This window comes from Callorhinus ursinus, unplaced genomic scaffold (genome assembly GCF_003265705.2).
Source record: "Callorhinus ursinus isolate GAN/ISIS: 27379988/994484 unplaced genomic scaffold, GSC_fseal_2.0 scaffold7, whole genome shotgun sequence".
Classification (NCBI taxonomy): domain Eukaryota; kingdom Metazoa; phylum Chordata; class Mammalia; order Carnivora; family Otariidae; genus Callorhinus; species Callorhinus ursinus.
Genome location: NW_027397069.1, coordinates 51,987,518 through 52,007,741, shown reverse-complemented (window position 1 = coordinate 52,007,741; position 20,224 = coordinate 51,987,518). Strand labels below are relative to the sequence as shown.

The 20,224-nt window shown below is 40.8% G+C and overlaps 1 protein-coding gene across 3 annotated transcripts in view; it reads right to left on the bottom strand.

The window, feature by feature from the left end:
* The window catches only part of LRCH1 (leucine rich repeats and calponin homology domain containing 1), a 196,589-nt gene that overhangs the window by 19,333 nt on the left and 157,032 nt on the right, over nucleotides 1-20,224 (bottom strand). For all 3 annotated transcript variants that reach the window (XM_025874875.2, XM_025874874.2, XM_073894535.1), the window contains 2 exons: nucleotides 7,329-7,438; nucleotides 4,577-4,714 (listed from right to left, as the gene is read on the bottom strand). In XM_025874875.2, the coding sequence (XP_025730660.1) occupies nucleotides 4,577-4,714; nucleotides 7,329-7,438 (248 nt within the window). The remainder of the gene's footprint in view (nucleotides 1-4,576; nucleotides 4,715-7,328; nucleotides 7,439-20,224) is intronic.

Below are 20,224 nucleotides of genomic sequence, written 5' to 3'. Positions count from 1 at the left end.
GGTTAAGTGACTGCCTTCGGCTCAAGTCATGATCCTGGAGTCCCAGGATCGAGTCCCACGTCGGGCTCCCTGCTCAGCGGGGAGTCTGCTTCTCCCTCTGACCCTCTTTTCCTTCTCGTGCTCTCTCTCATTCTCTCTCTCTCAAATAAATAAATAAATTCTTTAAAAAAAAAGATGTACATAAACATATGTACAACACTGATGTTTATATAAGCAGAATTTCTGCATGTGTGCATACATGTGTATATGTACATGTATACGTGCAAATTTCTACATACGTATATATGTGTATGTGTATGTATACATACACACATGCATACTGACAGTTTTTATGGGATCATACTCTTGTGTAATCTGCTCTCATTCATCTAAAAATACACCATAAGCATCACCTGTTGCCATCAGCAAATATATTTCTATATGAAGGTTTAAATTCAGCAGGCCAATTAATTTCCTTCCCACCAAAGTGAAGGGTTTAACAACAAAGAGGCAACATAGAGGTAAATGGCATAAAAATGGTGGGATGTTTAGGACCCAGTCAACGGCCACTCACAGTTGAGCTGACTGTAGTTACAGATCACCTCTGAGGTGTGGGATGGAAAGCAGGTACATTGGATCCACACATTTTAATTTTTATATAATAGGTTTAAAAGCCTTACTGTTAAATTTTAATATTTCCCTCCTCCCTTAAAAAGGGAACAAGAAGTATGACTGACTCCAACAGTCTAGGTGTAGAAGCAATGTTTTATAAAGACTGATTTTGCCCTGTGAACAGCAAGTGACCGTGAAGTGACTCTTATTCTAGATGGTCTACCCCAGTCATCACAAAAATCTGCGTTTGCACATTATTTATTTTTTAAAAAGGGACTCCTTCTATCCCTATCTCCTCACCCCCAGCCCCCAGAAAGAATGAGAGCCTGCTGATGTGGAACAATTTAGTTTGGAAGCTAAACAGACAATTCTCCACCTTGGCTAGAGAGGAAATGGTTCCCCTCAATGTGAGACTTGCAAAAGTGGGGCAAGGAGCTGCTTGGGTGGTTTGGCCCATTTCCTGGCATGTGTTAGGACAAGACCACATTGACCCCATGCAAAGGGAAGGATGGGCAGAGGTAATGTGACAGGGGGATACCAGAAGTACGGATGCTAGCCCAGCTGTCGGGGCACCCAGAGGCATTTCATCATTCTGAGACCCTAGCATTTGTCTCTCCAATCCTCTGGGCCCATCATCTTCCTTCATGTACTTATTATTTAGGTGGGAGGAAGGGGTCTGTTCTGAAACTCCAAAGATGCCCAACACCATTCACAATATTTAGGTTAGCCCCAAGTGAGGTGAGTTTCAAGCTACACAAAGAAAATTTCCCATCTTTGGAAGTGGGCGGGAGGGCCCCATTCTACGACTGATGCCTGGGTCTAGGGTAGAAAAAGTACTTGCCACAAATAAGAGGTTCAACCCCACCATCGGCTGAAGAGTCAAAATGACACCAGCCTGGCATTAAAAAAAATGGACAGTATTAGTTTTGTGAATGAAAAATTAAAATGCTTAATGCTGACAATAACATGGGTAGAAAAGGCATCCACTGCCGCTGGTGCAGCTACAATGGTGCAAACGGAGTGTTTACTGGGTGTCAGATACTCCGCTAGGGGCTACGTGTGCACGTGTGGAAGCGAAACACACAATCCTTATGGGCGCTCAGCTCCAGTCTCGTTGGAACTATTGATACGTTCAAGGAGATTACAGTGTAGTATGGTATAGGCCTTACTTGTGAGATGACCATCAGGAGAAAAAAAAAAAAAGCAAGGAACAGAATCTAACTTCGTTCCAAGGGGTCAAGAGTGGCGTGGCTCCCGTAGACACTGAAGCAGAGGAGAAACAGGAGCCTGAGCGGCTGCAAGGTGAAATTTAGAGAGAGGGTAGAGAGTGACCTTCCGGATTAGAGAGCACAGCCCGGGCAAACAGTCGACAATGACACACGTCCCAGGACAGCAGGCCGTACTGTTCAGAGGGGCTCTGAGATGCTCACTCAAGAATGTCTGCTAAGTGGACATTTGGAAACAGCCTGTATTTCCAAAAAAGGAAAACTCTGATATGATAACATAAGGTACAATATCTGACAGTTATTAAAATGGGCATTTATTGAAGAATTTTAATGGCATGAGGAAATATCTAGGTTTTGATCAATTTTAAAAACTACTAAATGGTATATGTGAGGAGCTCATAATTCAGAAACAACTTAAACGTAGAAAGGATGCTAGTAGTTCGCAGAGAAACCAAAATGTTAACAGTGGTGGTCTTTGGCTTATGGAATAAAGGCTGCTTTTTTTTCCTTCTGCATTTCTGTATTTTCTCTAGTTGGGCATTATTTCCCATTATTTTTTCAATTAAAAAAATTATTTAGAAAAGAAAATAGGGGCTCCTGGGTGGCTCATTCGGTTAAGCATCTGACTTCAGCTCAGGTCATGATCTCAAGGTCCTGGGATCGAGCCCTGCATCGGGCTCCTTGCTCAGTGGGGAGTCTGCTTCTCCCTCTCCCTCTGCCTCTCCCCTCTGCTTACGCCTTACGCTTTCTCTGTCTCTGTCTCAAATAAGTAAGTAAAATCTTTAAAAATAAATAAATAAAAAAGAAAATAGGTTGACAACCAAAAGATTTCTAGAAGAACGCAGCATGTTTCCTGAAGGCTTAATAAAAACTAATGATGTAATGTATGGTGATATAACATAATAAAAAAATATATATATATATAAATGCTTACATACATGATTCATATTCACTATGATTAATATAATTAAATTCAAATTGGAAGCTATGAGGAGTCATGGTTTCTCTCTTATAATTTGGAAAGAATTATGAAATGAGAATTTGGCACATGGCTCAGACAACTTTACAGCAGTTTGGACCTTATTTGTAGAAAACAATGGAAAGTTTCATACTGGATTACAGGATAGAATTTGCTGCCCAAACTAAGGCAAGCTAGAGACAGATTTGAAAGAGAAGACAAACTGATCTCCCCCCCATAATTTTTTTTTAAAGATTTTATTTATTTATTTGAGAGAGAGAGATACTGAGAGACAGCAAGAGCAGGGCGCAGGGGCAGAGGGAGAGGGAGAAGCAGACTCCCTGCTGAGTAGGGAGCCCAATGTGGGACTTGATCCCAGGACCCTGGGATCATGACCTGAGCCCAAGGAAGACTATTTACCCACTGAGCCACCCAGGCGCCCCACCCCTCTGATTTCTGAGGCAAAAGTGGTACAACTTTTCAGAGGAAGAATATGTTCCACAATATAGAAAGGAAACTGACAGTTGGAACGGGATCCTCAGTTAATCTCTCCTGCTGCCAAGAGAAAAGAAAACATAAAAAAATACCATTGTGACCTCCTTAATGCCCATCACCCAATGTGATAAGCACTGGGTGTTATGCGCAACTGATGAATTACTGAACACCACATCTGAAAATGTCAGCTATTGAATGTAAATTTAAAAAGAAAAGAGAAAAAAAGATAAGGCCATCGTGAGGCTTTCCTGGGGGTGATGGAGGTAGAAAAATGCTCATTATGTGATATTTTATGAGCATTGTGCCTTGACATTAGGGCTCTGAATTTTGAAAATCTGTTCTATAGACAAATGATAACAACGGCTTACATTTGTGCATGTGTCATAGGCAGTAGCCTTATTTTATCCTCACAGGAATACTTCCATGATAGAGAACAAATCAAGGTGAAAAGAGGTTAAATACTTGCCTGCAGTCATATGGCTGACAAGTAGATGTGGAGTTTGAACCCAAACCCTGCGTTCTTAGCCCCTAAACTCTTCTGCCGCTCCTAAGAACAGCAAAGAGTGTGGACAGAAATTCTTCTTTCTCCTCCACTTGCCTGAACCTGACCTCGGCTCCAAAGACAAGCTGTGCCCTGATTCCCCCACCCTCATCTGAATGACCATAAAAGTGACCCCGTAGCTCTGGGACCTATAGGCAGCGGCTCCCACTGCCAGCTTCATCTCCCCTACAGCAGACATGAGGAGTTTCAGGCTATTAGCCGAGTCTCAGCGATCAGCCTGTCTCACGGCTGCCCCAGTATCTCGTGTACCCCAAGCAAAGTGGGGCCTAATGCCCGGCTGACCAACCTCTGGCTTGACGGGTTATTTAAAATGCCATTTTACAGAGAACCACATCTTTCCAGAGTCATCCTAAAATCCTCAGTGACTAATAAAGGAAAGAGATTCCATTTAGCAGAGAAGCCACCAACCAAAAACACTTCCTGGAAAGACTTCTCACTGTTTAAATAACCCCTAGTGAGAAATGAATCTTTATGTCCTTACAGCCTTAAAAGTTAGTGCCCCAACCAGTAAGTCCTTTAACATGATGTGCTTTATCTTTGAAATAAATTCTTTTCCTGGCACTTACATATTTATATATTCTCCCTTTTTAGGTGAAAATGTTGCTTCATTCAGAGCTTTTTCTTTTCCACTCTTCCAGTTGTTGAGGTCCTGGGGAACCCTGGCAGCAACTTTAACAAGCAACACTGTCCCCCCAAAATCTGTCTTATGTGAAAGTTAGTTTCCCTTTATCTGGTGTTACTTACAACTGCTGGTGAGGGGACGTGGATGCTTGCGACGGATCGCGGGCGGATGTGATTGACCAGGTGGCAGAGGACCACGCCATCCATGAGTGCGGCCCCCAGGTCTTCGTGCAGGCTGACCTTGAGTCTCATCTCGATGCTCTGTGGGAGGAATCAGAGGGAAGCCAGGTGTCATCAGGCAATGGAGGGTCAAACAGAGTTACAGGTATTTATGAATTGAGACATTAACTTCATTATGAGGAAGAACAACAGGAACACTTGGAAAACACTGACATTACTGAACTTTTTTCAAAAGATATTACAGTAAAAACCCTGCTGTAGAAAAACAAATTCAGCTGTGCCTAAAATTTTTTAATAAGTTGAGTGAATGGAATACCGGATTACTTCTTGAGCTCAATGTTGCCTCAGCCTTGGCTATGGAAATATAAAACCAGAATGAGGTGACCAACAGAAAGCAGGTCCAACTGGTTCTGACAGGCAGCCAGGGGCAGAGGAGGGACTAAGGGATGCTTTTCTCTTAGATTATGTTTTAGCTGAGAAATCAATTTTTCTCCCTTAAAAAAAATTGAACTTTCTATTTTGAGATAATTATAAATTCATACTCAGTGACAGAGATCCCATGGCTTTTGGGTGGCCTTTTAAAAGAAATTGTGCCCATTAGCATTTCTGGGTTTCCAACTACTTCAGCTCCAGATCTGAGATATATGAGGCAAAAAAGAAAACCCACAGAGCTCACCATGGTGTCATTTCTAGTCCCGAGGGGCCCTAGCCAGACTGCTGTCTTCTCTCTACCTTTCTGAGTGTTCTTATGTTTATTTTATATATAATGTCCATGGTTTTTACTTGTACTTAGTGAGGGTAACAGGGAAAAGTAGGTCTGTTCCATCTTCTCAGAAGCAGAAGTAGAGAAATTAACTTTCTGAACTTCAAATACAAGTTTCTGTTTTATAACAGTGGTTCCTGTTAAATGGATAACAGCCCAAGAAAGAATGACTTAATTTGGAGATTTGGAATAAATGAAGCTCTAGAAACCCAGTGCATAAAACAGTGTCACGTAATTCCTTCTCAAAACGGTCCTGTGTGTAGACACCTACTTTTCTTCTGTACACTCTTTCAGCCCCTTATTTTATATCATAAATGAAAATGTAAACAACCAGCATAACCCACACTTTAAAATAAAACTGTCACTCTGAGAGGCATGTCTCAGCTTCTGATCTTATTTTCACCTTCCTCTGAAAGTTCACCTCCCAAATTTACAGCACATGCAAATACTCTAGGCAAACCACAGAGGTCTTTCTCCCTGGGACTGTTGAGCCAACCACGGTGACTTAAAGCAGTGGGAAGGGGTTTCTGTGTTTTTAATTCTTTCCTCCTGACCCCCTGCTAAACCATATATAAAGTATCATCTGTAGCAACAAAGGTGTGGACCTACCTTAATTTAATTTAACTTTGATTTTATTTACGGGATTCAGTTCTCATTTGCAGAACTCATTGCCATCTAAAATTATATGTTTATTTGTTTCCTTCTCATTTACTATCTCTTTTCATAGACTACAGGCTTCATGACAGCAGGGACCTTTATGTTCTCTCCTATATCCATCTCCTAGAATACTGCCTGGTACACAGTAGCAGTCAATCACCCAGTGACTGAAGAAGATGTACCTTAAATCTATCCCCTCTAGACTTTCTTATACTCTTCTGGTCCATGGCTATTGTACTTGTCCTTGAATATAAAGAACTTATGAAGCAGTTCATGGTGCACTGACTTTAATAATTAATATCCATGTGTTCTCTGGCGACCGACCCATGCACTGCTATTTGATTTTTCATATATTCATATATATATGAGCTCTTGAACTAGATACAAGAGGTATCCATGAGGATAGACAAATACCTCCAGAGTGCCCACCAGAAGCTGTGTGGGAACAGAAATACAGAGAATAAGATAGCCATGTTCCCTGCCATTACCAAGCTTAAAATCTTCATTGGCACCTAGCACAAGACTTCATTCTGGGTAGGATCTCAAATGCTTTGCTTAAATGCCTGATTATAAAGTTCTGATCAGTTGGAATACAAAGTAGGGTAAGGATAAACATTTTTAAATTAATGGAATGTTATTGCTAAGTAAAAGAATGACAGCATATTATTGTAGAGCATACCTGAATTGAAACAATACTAGGTTTTATCCATATGTATTTCAACTTCCATTATCTCATATATTCCTCACAAAACCCCACTAAGATGGGAAGTATTGTTTTAATGCATGAAAAAAACTGAAATCAGGGATGTTATGTGACTTGCCCAATATCAGTCAGGAGGTAACCTGGCTGGATTTGAAATGAGGCCTTTTGGCAGCGCTTCAAAGTCTATTTTTCAAACGTATAGAATGCTGCCTCAATTCTGAAAACGGGTATTCAGGGACGGACTGTTTCTGGGTGAAAACAGGTATTCAGGGACGGACTGTTTCTGGGTGAAAACGTGTATTCAGTGACAGACTGTCTTCTGGGTGAAAATGGGTATTCAGGGATGGACAGTCTCTGGGTGAAAACAGGTATTCAGTGATGGACTGTTTCTGGGTGAAAACAGGTATTCAGGGATGGACTGTTTCTGGGTGAAAACAGGTATTCAGGGATGGACTGTTTCTGGGTGAGAATGGGTATTCAGGGATGGACTGTCTCTAGGTGAAAAGGAGTATTTGGGGAGGGACGTTTCTGGGTGAGAACGGGTATTCAGGGAGGGACTGTTTCTGGGGTACCTCACGGAGTTGTTCCACCAGTTCCTTCTCCTCTCTCATCTGTTCCATTTTCCTCCGAATTGTAAACTGTGGGTCTATAGATTCCAAATTTCTCTGAGGTCTTAGAAACACTGTAATAAAAAGGAAAAAAAAAAGCCTTTATTGAGTGCCTACCACAGGTTGCCATATAGGACTACTCGTATGGATGTTAAATCAATAGTTTACCCTCAAATAATGCACTTAGCACTCATGGAAACAAATTCTGACTTCACACAGAAGGCTTGATTTGAATATTCTAAAGATTATATTTTAAACTGTACTGAGTTATGCAGACTAATAACAGTTGTATTTTTGGTGATAATAGACTGAATCCAGGGAAGGGTGTGGGTCATCCTTGGACCCATGCCAGGCCACAGCTCTGACAGATGTCCCCTCTCTCATGTTCCTGCTGCTTTCATCTAAGTGTTCATGTATCCTTGGGGTTTCATGATCCTTTCATCAACTCAGATAATTTTATTCAAAGAAGAGGACTCTAGAATTGCTTTACACGTTAAAAATGAGGACAGGTTAATATTTCTGTTGGCCAAAATTTTTTATAAGCCTGAGTTAAGAACTAAGTGATGATACACAGGATTACTACGTATTTTAAGTGTGGAGTGGGAAAACTCTGCCTTCTATTACATCACTGACACGATATCCAGAAAATTAGTTCTTTAGAGATGACCATAGACTTCTTTTAGAAAAGCTGGCAAGATTAGAGGCAATTTAAGAGATCATCATTGGCTTCGCGTCTTTAAAATTACAACCATCACAAACAGCAACTAACAGCAGAGCTCCCTCTGAAAGGCGGCCAGCCTCGGGCTCCAGAGAAAATAAATACTCTAAACCTCTGAAGGATAACATCTTGTAAAGACTAATAAAGAAGGTACACAATATTCTACATATGGCATGGTGATTCTAGCAAGGATTTTAATCACTTTTTATTAGGATACAAAGCCCAGTGCAGATTTAAACTTGAATTTTTTTTCTCCTTTGAGATTTGTATCCCATCGAGACTGTCAATTTCCCATTCACACAGGAGGGAGAGCAAGGTGCTGGTAAGAGCTGTATTTGCCCCTCCTGTACTATAGACCTTCAGACTGCATGTGGGCTTAGGGGGCGAGGTGGGGTAGGGGAGCCCTCCAGGAAGTTTTGGGCAAAGAACTTCAGTTTTAAAAACCACAACCACAGGGAAGGCTGCATGGGTACTACAATTCCAGTAATTTTGATCACCATAATATAAATCATGTAAACAAGGTCATGCAACTTTTATTCTATTCTGACAAATATTTCCTACAGGCCACTTAAAAAGTTACTTCAATTTGGGGGCAGAGCAAGATGGCGGAGGAGTAGGAGACCTGGATTTCGTCTGTGGTCTCAGGAATTCAGCTGAATAGGGATCAAACCATTCTGAACACCTACGAACTCAACAGGAGATCGAAGAGGAGAGTAGCAACAACTCTCTGAACAGAGAAGCGACCACTTACTGGAAGGTAGGACGTGCAGAGAAGTGAATCTGAGGCGATATTCGGGAGGATAGACGGCGGGGGAGGGGGCCTCCGTTGACTGCTTCTGGCAAGTGATAGAGCAGCGGAGCACAAAATTGGAACTTTTAGAAGTCGGCTCCGCTGAGGGACATCACTCCAGTGGCTAAGCAGGGGATGGAACCCTCGTGGGACAGTGTGGTCTCAGGACCCTCAGGGTCACAGAAAGACCGGGGATGCCTGAGTGCGGCAGAGCTCCCAGGTATCGGAGCGGGGAAGCCGGCTGCAGAGACGGAGCCGAGGCGCGGGCTCTCAGCTCGGGGTTGCCATAAACCGTGATCCGCGGCCCAGTCGGGCCACTGCTCCTCCAGCAGGGACCCAACAAGCGGCAGAGCCAGGGAGACTCCCCTTCCTCCCCCAGAAGGAGCGGCACGAGAGCGCGCCGCAGGGATCTGCTGGGTTTGGAGACTCCACACGGGGTCGGGTGCCAGAGATAGAAATGCTCGGTCACAGGCCGGGTGAGCACAGAGTGCGGCCGGAGACCAGGGAGACTAGAGTGACTGCTTTTCTCTGGGGGCGCACTGAGGAGCGGGGCCCCGAGTTCTCAGCTCCTCCGGGTGGAGATTGGGAGGCCACCATTTTCACCCCGGTCCTCCAAAGCTGTACCGAGAGCTTGCAGGGAACAAAAGCTCCTGAGAGCAAACCTGAGCAGCTTGCTTAGCCGGACCAACAAGGGCGGGGCAAATCCGCATCCGGCAAAGCCATCTGGGAACCACAGCAACAGGCCCCTCCCCCAGAAGATCAGCACGAACAGCCAGCAAGCCAAGACCAAGTTTACCGATCAAGGAGAATGGGAGAACTCCAGCGCTAGGGGAATACTGCACATAGAATTCATGGCTTTTTTTTACCATGATTAATTAGTTCATCAAAGTTAATTTTTTTAACTGTTTTTTTTTTAATTTTTCTTTTTCCCTTTTTCAACCAACATCTTATCAATCCCTTTTTTAAAAAAACATTTTTTATTTTTCATTTTCAGAGTCATATTTTATCCCTTCATAGTAGTTACCCTTATTTTTGGCATATATATATAAGTTGTTCTCTCTTTAAAATTTTGAGATACAGTTTCTTCTAATGGATTAAAATATACCCTAAATCACTAGTGTATGGCTTTGTTCTAGTCTCCTGCCTGATCACGTACTCTCCCATTTTTCTTTTTTTTTTTAAATCTTCTTCTTTCTTTTTTCAAACAACTTATCTTATCAATTCCTTTTATAAAATCTTTTATAATTTTCATCTATACAGTCTTCTTCCATCCCTTCATTGTATCAACCCTTATTTTGTACATATATGTCTTTCTTCCTTTAAAATTTTAGGAGGCACTTTTTTCTAACAGACCAAAATATGCCCCAAATCTAGTGTGTGGCACTGATCTATGCATTAGCCTGATCATATTTGATCATATTCTGCTTTTTTTGTATTGTTCCGTTTTTGTTTTTATCTTTTTTTTTCCTCTTTCTTTTTTCTTTCTTTCCCTTTCTTTTCCCCTGTTTTCAGATCTTTTCTGATTTGTATACAGTATATTTGCTGGGGACATTGTTAACCTATTAGCATTTTGTTCTCTCTTTCATCTATTCTCCTCTGGACAAAAGGACAAGACGAAAAAAATCACCTCAGCAAAAAGAAAAAGAGGTAGTACCATCAGCCAGGGACCTACTCAATACAGACATTAGTATGATGTCAGACCTAGAGTTCAGAATCATGACTCTAAAGATACTAGCTGGGCTTGAAAAAAGCGTGGAAGTTATTAGAGAAACCCTTTCTGGAGAAATAAAAGAACTAAAATCTAACCAAGTCGAAATCAAAAAGGCTATTGATGAGGTGCAATCAAAAATGGGGGCACTAACTGCTAGGATAAATGAGGCAGAAGAGAGAATCAGCGATATAGAAGACCAAATGATGGAAAATAAAGAGGCTGAGAAAAAGAGAGATAAACAACTACAGGATCACGAGAGCAGAATTTGAGAGATAATTGATACGATAAGACGAAACAACATTAGAATAATTGGGATCCCAGAAGAAGAAGAAAGAGAGAGGGGGGCAGAAGGTATATTGGAGCAAATAATAGCAGAGAACTTCCCTAATGTGAGGAAACAGGCATCAAAATCCAGGAGGCACAGAGAACCCCTCTCAAAATCAATAATAATAGGTCAACACCCCGACATCTAATAGTAAAACTTACAAGTCTCAGAGACAAAGAGAAAATCCTGAAAGCAGCTCGGGAGAAGAGATGTAACCTACAATGGTAGAAACATTAGATTGGCAACAGACCTATCCACAGAGACCTGGCAGGCCAGAAAGGACTGGCAAGATATCTTCAGAGCACTAAACGAGAAAAATATGCAGCCAAGAATACTATATCCAGCTAGGCTGTCATTGAAAGTAGGAGAGATAAAAAGCTTCCAGAACAAACAAAAACTAAAGGAATTTGCAAACACGAAACCAGCCCTCCAAGAAATATCGAAAGGGGTCCTCTAAGCAAAGAGAGAGCCTAAAAGCAGCATAGATCAGAAAGGAACACAGACAATATGCAGTCACAGTCACCTTACAGGCAATACAATGGCACTAAATTCATACCTTTCAATAGTTACCCTGAATGTAAATGGGTTAAATGCCCCAGTCAAAAGACACAGGCTATCAGATTGGATTAAAAAACAAGACCCATCCATATGCTGTCTGCAAGAGACTCATTTTAGATGCAAAGACACCCCCAGATTGAAAGTGAGGGGGTGGAAAACCATTTACCATGCTAATGGACACCAAAAGAAAGCTGGGGTGGCAATCCTTATATCAGACAAATTAGATTTTAAATCAAATCTGTAATAAGAGATGAGGAAGGACACTATATCCTACTTAAAGGGTCTATCCAACAAAAAGATCTAACAATTGTAAATATCTATGCCCCTAACATGGGAGCAGCCAATTATATAAGGCAATTAATAACAAAAGCAAAGAAACACATTGACAACAATACAATAATAGTGGGGGACTTTAACACCTCCCTGACTGAAAGGGACAGATCATCTAAGCAAAAGATCAACAAGGAAATAAAGACTTTAAATGACACACCGGACCAAATGGACTTCACAGACATATTCAGAACATTCCATCCCAAAGCAATGGAATACACATTCTTCTCTAGTGCCCATGGAACATTCTCCAGAATTGATCACATCCTAGGTCACAAATCAGGTCTCAACCGGTACCAAAAGACTAGGATTATTCCCTGCATATTTTCAGACCACAATGCTTTGAAACTAGAACTCAATGGCAAGAGGAAAGTCAGAAGGAACTCAAATACATGGAGGCTAAAGAGCATCCTACTAAAGAATGAATGGGTCAACCAGGAAATTAAGGAATTAAAAAAAATTCATGGAAACCAATGAAAATGAAAACACAACTTCAAAATCTTTGGGATACAGCAAAGGCAGTCCTGAGAGGAAAGTATATAGCAATACAAGCCTTTCTCAAGAAACAAGAAAGGTCTCAAATACACAACCTAACCCTACACCTAAAGGAGCTGGAGAAAGAACAGCAAATAAAGCCTAAACCCAGCAGGAGAAGAGAAATAATAAAGATCAGAGCAGAAATCAATGAACTAGAAACCAAAAGAACAGTAGAACAGATCAACGAAACTACGAACTGCTTCTTTGAAAGAATTAACAAGACTGATAAACCCCTGGCCAGACTTATCAAAAAGAAAAGAGAAATGACCCAAATACACAAAATCATGAATGAAAGAGGAGAGATCACAACCAACACCAAAGAAATACAAACAATTATAAGAACATATTATGAGCAACTCTATGCCAGCAAATTAGATAACCTGGAAGAAATGGGTGCATTCCTAGAGATGTATCAACTACCAAAATTGAACCAGGAAGAAAGAGAAAACCTGAACAGACCTATAGCCACTAAGGAAATTGAAGCAGTCATCAAAAATCTCCCAAGAAACAAAAGCCCAGGGCCAGATGGCTTCCCAGGGGAATTCTATCAGACATTAAAAGAAGAATTAATACCTATTCTCCTGAAACTGTTCCAAAAAATAGAAATGGAAGGAAAACTTCCAAACTCATTTTATGAGGCCAGCATTACCTTGATCCCCACACCAGACAAAGACCCCATCAAAAAGGAGAATTACAGACCAATATCCTTGATGAACATGGATGCAAAAATTCTCACCAAAATACTAGCCAAGAGGATCCAACAGTACATTAAAAGGATTATTCACCACGACCAAGTGGGATTTATCCCTGGGCTGCAAGGATGGTTCAACATCCGCAAATCAATCAACGTGATACAATACATTAACAAAAGAAAGAACAAGAATCATATGATCCTCTCAATAGATGCAGAAAAAGCATTTGACAAAGTACAGCATCCTTTCTTGATCAAAACTCTTCAGAGTATAGGGATAGAGGGTACATACCTCAATATCATAAAAGCCATCTATGAAAAACCTACAGCGAATATCATTCTCAATGGGGAAAAGCTGAGACCTTTTCCCCTAAGGTCAGGAACGCAGCAGGGATGTCCACGATCACCACTGCTATTCAACATAGTATTAGAAGTCCTAGCCACTGCAACCAGAAAACAAAAAGAAATCAAAGGCATCCAAATCGGCAAAGAGGAAGTCAAACTCTCACTCTTTGCAGATGATATGATACTGTATGCAGAAAACCCAAAAGACTCCACCCCAAAACTGCTAGAACTCATACAGGAATTCAGTAAAGTAGCAGGATATAAAATCAATGCACAGAAATCAGTGGCATTCCTATACACCAACAACAAGACAGAAGAGAGACAAATCAAGGAGTCGATCCCATTTACAATTGCACCCAAAACCGTAAGATACCTAAGAATAAATTTAACCAAAGAGGCAAAGGATCTGTACTCAGAAAACTATAAAAGACTCATGAAAGAAATTGAAGAAGACACAAAGAAATGGAAAAACGTTCCATGCTCATGGATTGGGAGAACCAACATTGTGAAGATGTCAATGCTACCTAGAGCAATCTCCACATTCAATGCAATCCCCATCAAAATACCATGCACTTTTTTCAAAGAAATGGAACAAATAATCCTAAAATTTGTATGGAACCAGAAGAGACCCCGAATAGCAAGAGGAATATTGAAAAAAAAAAAAAAAACAAAGCTGGCAGCATCACAATTCCAGACTTCCAGCTCTATTACAAAGCTGTCATCATCAAGACAGTATGGTACTGGCACAAAAACAGACACATAGATCAATGGAACAGAATCGAGAGCCCAGAAATGGACCCTCAACTCAAGGTCAACTTATCTTTGACAAAGCAGGAAAGAATGTCCAATGGCAAAAAGACAGTCTCTTCAACAAATGGTGTTGGGAAAATTGGACAGCCACATGCAGAAGAATGAAACTGGACCATTCCTTACACCACACACAAAAATAGACTCCAAATGCTTGAAAGACCTAAACGTGAGACAGGAGTCCATCAAAATCCTAAAGGAGAACACAGGCAGCGACCTCTTCGACCTCAGCTGCAGCCACTTCTTCCTAGAAACATCGCCAAAGGCAAGGGAAGCAAGGGCAAAAATGAACTATTGGGATTTCACCATATAAAAAGCTTTTGCACAGCAAAAGAAACAGTCCACAAAACCAAAAGACAACCGACAGAATGGGAGAAAATATTTGCAAATGACATATCAGATAAAGGGCTGGTATCCAAACTCTATAAAGAACTTATCAAACTCAATACCCAAAGAACAAATCATCCAATCAAGAAATGGGCAGAAGACATGAACAGACATTTTTCCAAAGAAGACGTCCAAAATGGCCAACAGACACATGAAAAAGTGCTCAACATCGCTAGGCATCAGGGAAATCCAAATCAAAACCTCAATGAGATACCACCTCACACCCGTCAGAATGGCTAAAATTAACAAGTCAGGGAACGACAGATGTTGGCGGGGATGTGGAGAAAGGGGAACCCTCCTACACTGTTGGTGGGAATGCAAGCTGGTGCAACCACTCTGGAAAACAGTATGCAGGTTCCTCAAACAGTTGAAAATAGAGCTACCATACGATCCAGGAATTGCACTACTGGGTATTTACCCCAAAGATACAAATGTAGGGATCCGAAAGGGTACGTGCACCCCAATATTTATAGCAGCCATGTCCACAATAGCAAAACTGTGGAGAGAGCCAAGATGTCCATCGACAGATGAATGGCTAAAGAAGAGGTGGTATATATACACAATGGAATATTATGCAGCCATCAAAAGGAATGAGATCTTGCCTTTTGCAACGACGTGGATGGAACTGGAGGGTGTTATGCTGAGTGAAATAAGTCAATCAGAGAAAGACATGTATCATATGACCTCACTGATATGAGGAATTCTTAATCTCAGGAAACAAACTGAGTGTTGCTGGAGTGGTGGGGGGTGGGAGGGATGGGGTGGCTGGGTGATAGACATTGGGTAGGGTATGTGCTATGGTGAGCGCTGTGAATTGTGCAAGACTGTTGAATCGCAGATCTGTACTTCTGAAACAAATAATGCAACATATACTAAGAAAAAAGAAAAAGAAGAAGATAGCAGGAGGGGAAGAATGAAGGGGAGTAAGTCAGAGGGGGAGACGAGCCATGAGAGATGATGGACTCTGAAAAACAAACTGAGGGTTCTAGAGGGGAGGTGGGTAGGGGGATAGGTTAGCCTGGTGATGGGTATTAAGGAGGGCACATTCTGCATGGAGCACTGGGTATTATGCACAAACAATGAATCATGGAACACTACATCAAAAACTAATGATGTAATATATGGTGATTAACATAACAATAAAAATTTTTAAAAAGTTACTTCAATTTACTAATTTTTTAAAAAAGTTAAATATGGTTTACAAATATACTTAGAATAGAAAAACTTGAGTCCACTCCCTATAATCGATTATCGCATGCTCACCCAACTATGTCATTTTAATCTCAATGTGTACCTTTGGATGAAACCACCTTAATAAATGACTTACATGCGGGCACCTGGGTGGCTCAGTCAGTTAAGCATCTGACTCTTGGTTTGGGGTCAGGTCTTAATCTCAGAATCCTGAGACTGAGCCCTGTACCAGGCTCGGTGCTCAGTGGGGAGTCTGCTTTAGATTCTCTCACTCTCTCCCTCGCCCTTTGCCCCTCCCGCTCATATGTGCACACTCTCTCTCTCAAATAAATAAATAAGTAAATAAATGAATAAGTAAATAAAATGACTTGCACTAAGCTTCTCACATCTCAGTATTTTCTAAGTCAGTTGTAGGATATGTGAACCAGTATTCTGATGCTCTATGGAAGATCAGAAAGTTGTCTTAATAAAACTTTGATTTACAGTAAATGGAGAAAAAGGGAGGTCTACTAGACATGACACCTCCTGGGACTTCAGGGAGAAGTCAGCCTGGGGCCTGGGCCTCTGCTTCAAGCCATCCAGGGAAGTCACCGGCAAAAAGAGCCAAAGACATGTCATCAAAGGGCTGTCACCAAAACCCACAGAAACCAAACCCACAGGAAGTGAGACCGATTATTTAAAAAATCAAGGCAAGTCCAGCAAAGCAAGCAGGGTAGCATAACCTGCAGGGAGAGATGAGCAGTTTGCAGAGCAAAGGCAAAATAGGAGAAGGTGGACAAACTAGGAAGCCAGGAAGAAACTGGAAATGCATTACACTTGCCTTTGAATCTTACCAAGACCAACAAAAAAATCTACCCACTTAACATAACATCCAGAAGAGATATATATTGTAATGTAAAATTTTAGAAATAATCCACACCCCCCAAAAAAGAAGTCAACCAAATTTACCAAAAAAGTCAAGGAATGTGAGCAGAGTTGAATAATACATACACTAGCCAGCAAGGGGCGCCCCAACATTGTTTAAACAATGCTAATGTTTTCTTTGGAGGTTTTATTTCCCTTTGCCTTTTTTCTAGGGGGCAATCTTATCTAATACAGCATGCTTAATATTTTCAATATGTTTTTATTGGCAGATTTCTTTCGAATACAAAACTATCAGGAAGTTAAATTAACCATGAGCTTTTGTTTAACAGCACACAATTCAAATATCTATGCCTTGTTAGAACCCTATGTGAGATAAGATAATACAGTGGTGTCTGGGTTTTAATGTCCCAGCATCATTTTTCATCTTAAATTCCCATGCATCTTAAAAATATAAAATGCATGCTTGGGTACTTGCTCTATGAATGTTAAGCAATCACAAAGTGTTAAAACACATTTGAACTGTGTTTTTTTAAATGAATATCTCAAAAGTACCTAAAATTATTGGAAACCATGACTACAGTATTATTAGTTTTCTAAGTAGATTAATTACTGTAGAATATATGAGATATTAAAACAAACTTTAGACTAATAATAACTCTACAGAGCACATACATGTTTGCTTATGTTGCGAGGTCTGTTATGACAGAACCATTTTAATGGGATCATGATGGTAGCTCTGATTCTATTACCTACAGTTTTTTTTCTTTTCTTTCAAGTCATATTTAAATAATACACGTGTAGTGACCAGCCTGAGCCGAAGCTTTGGGAAACTGATCTATAGAAGAATTATTGTTTTTTCCTTAATTTCCTATCACTAAATTTTAAGAACTTCCTTATTTAATTCAGGGGGAAAGTTTAATTCGAGGCTACAATATTAAGAAGAGCTGCACTGTTAGAACCTGTCTTTCAAATCAAATGCCACCCTATTTAAGTGTAATTAAGAAGCAAAAAAAAGGAGAAGAGAGCAGAGGAAGTGTGTGGAGGACTGTGTGTGTGTGTGTGTGTGTGTGTGTGTGTGTGTGTGTGTGTAGGAAGAGACAAAAAAGTGGGTGATGTAATGGTGATTAAAGAGGCAGGAAAAATTAGTCCTGCTTAATTGTTTAATTACTATGTATCTAATAAATAACATTCAAAGAATGGAAAAGATGATTTGCTTTGCTCCTATTTGTAATTTATTTAGCAGAAGAGACAAATCTCTAAGCAAAGCCTCTGCAAGGAATGATGGATATGTTTGTGCAGAATGTCAAATTCATCTTTGCAGGTACAGGTCAAATTCCACTGATTTTTCCAATATCTCTGCTACTTCCTTCACTTTTCTCCTCACCCTCATCCCCGACCCGGGAGTGAGCTATCAACGTACAGAATTCTTTATCTGTGTCTCTCTAGTGGTACTCATCACTTTCTCTCTTGCAGTCTAGATCTGTTCCTCTCCATGACTCTGTAAGAGTTTATGTCTGTTTCCAATTTGTATGTCTCCTCCTACCCCACAAAGCTGTTTGATGGATGAAAAAATGAAACAAGTGTTTCAAAAATTCCCCTCATTCAAAGATCAGTCTATTTGGAAAGTATCTTTGCAGAGATTATCCTACCCTGATAATCAGTCACCTCAGTTTTTCCTGTCATGAAAAATCTACTGAAGCTTGGTTTCCAGGTCTGAATTCATTTGACTCTGAAATAAAAGTTCTATAGAAGCAGATACCTTGTTTGTCTTTTGCAGAGTCATATCCGTAATAATGAACCTCATGCCTAGCACAAAGTATACAATAGACATTTAAGAATGTGCACAAGAAATCATTTCTCTATTTGTTTAAGAATATCTTTTTTAAAAAAGATTTATTTATATATTTGAGAGAGAGAGAGAGAGTGGTGGGAGGGGCAGAGGGAAAGGGAGAGAGAATCCTCAAGCAGACTCCTCGCTGAGCGTGGAGCCCAACACAGGGCTCAATTCCAGGACCCCAAGACCATGACCTGAGCTGAAATCAAGAGTCAGCTGCTCAATCAACTGAGCCACCCAGGCACCCCAAGAATATCTTTTAGTTAAATCAAGAAATCCCACTGCTCTAAAATTTGCCTGAAGGGGTGCCTGGGTGGCTCAGTCGTTAAGCATCTGCCTTCGGCTCAGGTCATGATCCCAGGGTCCTGTGATCGAGCCCCACATCGGGCTCCCTGCTCCGCGGGAGGCCTGCTTCTCCCTCTCCCACTCCCCCTGCTTGTGTTCCCTCTCTCGCTGTGTCTCTCTCTGTCAAATAAATAAATAAAATCTTAAATAAATAAATAAATAAGTAAAAATTCCCTGAAATGCTTATTTAATTATTATGTGAAATGCACTCCTGGTATAAAATTTATCAGTCTATATTATTAACCTTTATTACCTAAGTTTAACTCGATGAGAGATTTCTTCTCCATGGACGTATGGGGTTTTGAAATTTAGCTCTCAGTTTCTCCTTGGAAGTTAAGAACCTGGACTGGGTGTGATGTTTAAGATACACAAATTCAAGGGCAGCAAAATAAAACGGCTCTGCAAAAATACCAGGGGCTTTAGCTCCTGGCTAATGTGAATTAGAAATCTGACTAATGCATTCATTTATTCCCTTCTGTGCCCCAAAATGAATTAGATACATTCTCTCTCTACCCTCCAAATGCTCATATTTCCTCTCTATAATTTTGGGCAATTTATTCTAACCTAGTGACTTTGACCTACTTGAATATAACATAAAAATCAGTAAAAAACTAATTAATGTGTAGAGTCCTTGTGACACCAAATAAATTAGCACCTCTGAGTGTGGAGCTAGGCAGCTACAGTCTTAAAAACACTCAGATGATTCTAATACAGGGCTAGGGCTAAGAATTGCTGAAACGCCTCTCATGGCCTATGTCCTCATTTTTGTATGGGGAAAATAATACACAGAAGTGCAAGATTATTGCAAAACTTAGAAAATGTCTGTAAATTGGCCTAAGATGGGTATGTCCATTCATTCATTCATTCTCCAGTGATAATTAAATGGCCGATTTTAAATAAGTATAAATTAGCACCCACGAACTAATTGCAAATGAAAAAGAGACAATGATTCAAAAGAAGATAGGAACAACAAAAAAAGGGGGAAAAGAAGAAGACAGGAACAGTTTTCACTTCAAAGTGAAGGGGAAAGGCAGGAAAGAGGCAGAGTAGTAACAGGGCACAAGAGCAAAAGAAAGAGAAGAAATTGTTCCTAAGTTAAGAACCAGTTCAAGTGAAGCTGCCTCACCCAGCGCCAGGAGCGCCCCACAGCCCTGCACACACCCTCCCCACCCTCCCCACCCTCCACAGCCTCCCCATCCTCCACAGCCTCCCCATCCTCCACAGCCTCCCCACCCTCCCCACCCTCCACAGCCTCCCCATCCGTCTCAAGGGGCAGAACTCTGGGGACTGCGGGAATGCAAACTTCCAAGGACCTTCTAGCCACTTTGCCATTTTTTATTACTTTGAAGAAAGAGTTTTAGAAAAAGATGGGGAATTGAAAATGAGACATATCTGGAATGAAATACTGAAAAGAACTTAATTAAAGG